The 5,003-nt window shown below is 43.4% G+C and overlaps 1 protein-coding gene across 1 annotated transcript; it reads left to right on the top strand.

The window, feature by feature from the left end:
• The first annotated feature begins 318 nt into the window (after window positions 1–318).
• Window positions 319–1,239, top strand: LOC142860777 (olfactory receptor 2AK2-like). The gene has a single exon (XM_075992498.1). The coding sequence runs from the start codon at window positions 319–321 to the stop codon at window positions 1,237–1,239; it is 921 nt and encodes a 306-aa protein (XP_075848613.1).
• Window positions 1,240–5,003: the final 3,764 nt, after the last annotated feature.

Raw genomic sequence — 5,003 nt, 5'->3', positions numbered from 1 at the left:
TTTTATTTTGCAATCCTGAATAATCTTTGCTTCCATTTCCTCTTTGTATTTACCAAGACATTGAGAGGAAAGAATTTGCAGATGTCAATCACAGGAAATGAGCAGGAGTAGAGAAGGTGATCCCCTGATTTGATGCATGCATTCTGAATTTTTCAACATATGAAGCTTAATACACAGGCTGGAAGAGAGATTGCCCTAGAGCTATTCCAGAACAATCTATCTCATATGATAATTGTCATTTGCTTTCTCCCCAAGGGCAGTCCTCATCAGACCATGTCCCTTCCAGATTGTGTCTGCTCTGATGGTTCAGTGTGAGCCATGGAAACGGGAAATCACAGCTGGGGGACAGACTTCATCTTGGTGGGTCTTTTCCAGTACGGCCCGATGGACGCTCTCCTCTTCACAGTCATCGCCATTCTCTTTGCAGTAGCTCTGATAGGCAACATCACACTGGTCCTCCTCATCAGGCTGGACCAAAGACTCCACACCCCTATGTACTTCCTCCTCAGCCAGCTCTCCATCATCGACATGATGTACATCTCTACCACCGTGCCCAAGATGGCAGCTAACTTCCTGTCAGATACCAACACCATTTCCTTTCTGGGTTGTAAGATTCAAGCCTTTATGTTTATGATCCTGGCTGGTTCTGAAGCCCTGCTGCTGGGCTTCATGTCCTATGACAGGTACATAGCCATCTGCCGGCCCCTGCACTACCCTGTGCTCATGAGCAGGAAGATCTGCTGCTCCATGGTCTCTTGTGCCTGGAGCAGCAGCTCCATCAATGCTTTAGTGCACATGTTCTATACGTTCCAACTTCCATTCTGTGGATCTCGGATTGTTAACCACTTCTTCTGTGAGCTTCCATCTCTCCTGCCATTGGTGTGTGAAGACACATCCCAATATGAGCACACAATCCTCATGTGTAGTCTTATCATTTTGCTGCTCCCCTTCCTGGCCATTCTAGCTTCCTATGCTCGTGTGTTGGTTGTTGTGTTCCAGATGCGCTCAGAGAAAGGGCAGAGTAGAGCCCTGTCCACCTGCTCCTCCCACCTGACTGTGGCCAGCATGTTCTATGCCACAGGTCTCTCCACCTACACCCAGCCAAATTCCCTGCATTCTGCTGCAAGGGAAAAGGTGCTGGCTGTGTTTTACTCAATTGTCACTCCTGTTCTCAACCCCTTTATCTACAGCCTGCGTAACAAGGAAGTCATGGGGGCCCTAAGGAGACAGTTGGGGTGATGGATATTGGAACAAAAAATTATGAATTTGGACTGATCTAAAAGCTGGTCTTGAACACTACCTGGGAAGACGACAGGATTGATGTTCCAGGGGAAGTTCATCAAGTTGTCTAACTAAACCAACAAGAGCAGGAAACATTGTCCTTCCATTGTCATATGGAGTTGATGGTTTGAATCTGAATGTTGGCTCTGAGGGGAGATCAAGGGCTTTGTCCTTGTCCCTGGGATCTCTGGCTGCCTGTCATCCTGGGTTGCTTTCCACAGAGCTTTACTACCTTCTGCCCTGATACAAGGCACCTTGTCTTCTCAGACGGTGTGAGTCAGTATAGTCGCCTTCTATGCACTTGCCCACCTCTTGCTCTGGAAGCTCTTCCTGCAGCTTATGAGGACAGCTGTATGTGCACAGAGCCTTTACATAAACCTAGAATAATTTTTGTAAGATACAACTATTATTTAAGAGTGTGTATCTGTTTTGATACTATGATATATTATAAGGACCATTCTGAAAGAAATAGGAAAGGAGGTAGGTTACTGTTTCCTTTGATACTTGTGTGACTATTCCCATGTAAATATGGTTTCCTGGCTCTCCTAAGCTATTTAGTGATGTCTCACCACCCCCCCCCTTTATTAATATCTTTCTGCAAAATTCACTAATAGCTTGGTAACAGGCATTATTAACAGATCTGTCTGTCAGCACAGACTCTGCCTGTTTCCACAAAAACTTTATGTAGATTTTCCAGTATCATGCTAGCCTATGAGAAGTACATTAGGACAAACGGACCCAGAATGCTTCTGCCATAAAAGATTTCTGTGTTTTGTTCATGGTTAATATACAATGAATGTTCAGAAAATCAATGTTATTTCAAGGGAATTTCTTGAATATTCCTTTTAGTAATAAAATTTATTTTTTTACAGTGCATTTCTTTATAGTCTTGGCAATCCTGGAAGTCCTTATGTGGACCAGAATTGCCTCAATCTCACAGAAACTCTCCCACCTCTGCCTCACAAGTTCTAGGATTAAAGATGTGAGCCAATGTGCACAGATTTGGTTTTATGCATTTTGCTGTTGATTTGCAAGCACTGACTTTTTTGGCTTTAATTTGAAGTTACACATGCTTATGTGTCACCGTGTGGATGCTGGAAATTGAACCCAGGTCCTCTCGATGAACAATCTGTGATTTCAACTGCTGATCAGTTTATCCACTGCCTCCACATTCTTAAAATATTCAAATTTTTGTCATGAAGCTTGATAATCAATAAATAGAAACATCTATTCACCTAAGTATGAGTATAAGTAACTTTATAATTCTCAATTCTGAAGCATAAATGCTGTGAGGCTAGAGAGGTGGCGTGGCCATTAATGGTACTGGCTGCTCTTCTAGAGGACCTGAGTTCAGTTCTTAATACCAATGTGAGGTAGCTCACAAGTACCTCTAACTTCGATCCAGGGTGTTCAAAGCCTCTTGTCTCCAAGGCACTGATGTGCACAAATCCACACCCACACTTATACATTATTATGTATACGATTTAAAATTTTGAAGGTTCATTATTGCTTCTTTGTTACTGAAGCCAAAAACTAGAGTGTAAGTTTTAATGACCCCAAGAAATACCTCTTTTGGGCTCTAATAAAAATTAATTGCATCCATAAACATCTCACTTTTGTTATTCTATTTCCGTGTAATTTAATGTCATCCATAGACTCACTCAAAATCAAACGATTGAAGTTGCTAAGTTTTCTCAAAACTCTCACCTCATGTTTCCCCCATCAGGGCGATTTGAGAGTGATCTGTCCCTACAGATTTCTGCACTGAAATAGTCGGTCCTCAGATGGTAACGGTGCTTGGGAAGGAAGATTTGGAACCTTTACAATAGGAAAATTCAAAGGAGTAGGTCACAAGGCTGGGTTCTGAGGTTATGTACCATGGCCGTACTTCCTGTTCTGTGCTCTGCTTCCTGAGTAGAGATGCAATGTGACCAGCCAACCTTCTGGACATACCACCATGATGTGCCTTTCTGCCGCCATGTCTTTCACAACCTCTGGAGCTGTGACCCAATATACACCCCTGCTCTCTGAAATAACTGGCCATTTCTCTCCTGTTTGCGAGTTCCCAAATGACCACTCAGGGACTTAATATTCTTATAAATGCTTTGCCAATTGCTCAGGCTTATTACTTGCTAGCTCTGACATAAATCAACCCATTTTTATTAATTTGTGTATTGCTGCATGGCCCATGGCTTACCAGTAGTACTCTGGTATGTTGTTCCTTAGAGCCTTTCATCTCTCAGACTCTGCCCTTCTTCTCCTATATCTCTTCTTAAATTTTCCACCTGTTTCTATCTCCCTTGTCATAGGCCAAAGCAGCTTTATTTATCAACCAATGAAAGCAACACATAGTCACAGTGTACAGGAACATCATCCCTAATCAAAAAGGAAAGTATTTATTTTAACATAATAAAATTATCTAAATGAAACAGTTATCAAGCAAGAATCAGTTGCACTATCCAGTCTATTTGTGTTTTGCAAAAGTAAAAAAAGGTACTCTATCATCTATCCTATCTCAGTGAGTCTAAAGCTTCATATCTATCATTGTTATCAGAGAGTCCAGTTTTATACCATGCTTTTTCATTCCCAGTCCAGCTGGCCTTTGTGAGCTCCCAATAGATCAGCCCCACTGTCTCAGTGGGTGGGTACACCCGTCGCGGTCCTGACTTCCTTGCTGTTTCTGTTTTTTATATTTCATTTTTCCTATTTCTATTTAAAATCATGTATCTAAATTCCATTAATTTCCCTATCCTTTACCTATGCCCTCTGATCTACACACCCCCAATAATACAAAATTTAAGTGAAAAAGATGAAAAAAGAAAAAATAAGTAAAAGTGCAGTACAAAGAGTTTAAACTTTCATCATGGAACCTGCAGAGTGAAACTGTGAGTCACACTGTGAATCCCTTGGTCCATAAATCTTTACTTGCAAGTGTTCACTGCAAGGAGTCATTGGTCTGGTTCGAGGTTTCTGCTACCCTATCAACACTGAGTACACGTTGGGGTCCTTCTGGATATCCTGTCTTCCCAGTGTTGTGGAGACCCTATAGCTCTGGGTCTGAAGGCCAGGGCCTTTCAAGTGCTCAAGCAGATCATAGATGGGGTAGAAGATAGGGAGGGACATGTCATATCCGTGGGTCTGGGGTGGGCAGCTGTGCTCTCATCAACAGGGTGGTCTCAGCTGTGCAGCCTAGACAATGTTCAGGGCAAGCTTTCCCATGAATTGCTGCTGGTCAAGGGTTCAGTTCCCTCACCATCTCTTATGTTCCCTTTCTCTCTTCTTCTGATACACCTCTATCCACAGGACCTGAGCCATTCTGACTCTCTCTCCCATGAACCACCATTCCACACCTCTGCTCACAGCAGTAGTGTCCCACTGGCTGGTTCTGCTAGGAACCAGGTGGCCCTCCCCACCCCCTAGTCCGGAGCGGACAGCCCAAGAGCTGCGCGGAGGTCTAATTGTCACATACAGGTTGTCTTGGTAGTGTGTTAGGCCATGCTACCTCATCACTAAGAGATCAGCTCAGTGCCAAATGGCCAAATGCCATAGGCTCCTGACTGGTGAGTTAGGTTGCATGGCACAGGTTGAAGGGTTTCTCTGGACTCCCGTCATGGGTCCAGGTTAGAATGTATACGCCATGGCTGGCTAGGTCACACATCCCAACTGCATAGTCCACGAGAAGGGGGTTTCTCCTATTTTCTCTTTCTTAAGATGAGATTCAA

The sequence above is a fragment of the Microtus pennsylvanicus genome, chromosome 11 (assembly GCF_037038515.1).
Source record: "Microtus pennsylvanicus isolate mMicPen1 chromosome 11, mMicPen1.hap1, whole genome shotgun sequence".
NCBI lineage: Eukaryota > Metazoa > Chordata > Mammalia > Rodentia > Cricetidae > Microtus > Microtus pennsylvanicus.
The sequence above is the reverse complement of the archived record's forward strand: the minus strand, read 5'-3'. Positions and strand labels throughout refer to the sequence as shown.

Bases quoted from the DNA above. Each gene is read 5' to 3' on its own strand.
- LOC142860777 (XM_075992498.1), top strand. From the start codon at position 319: ATGGAAACGGGAAATCACAGCTGGGGGACAGACTTCATCTTGGTGGGT.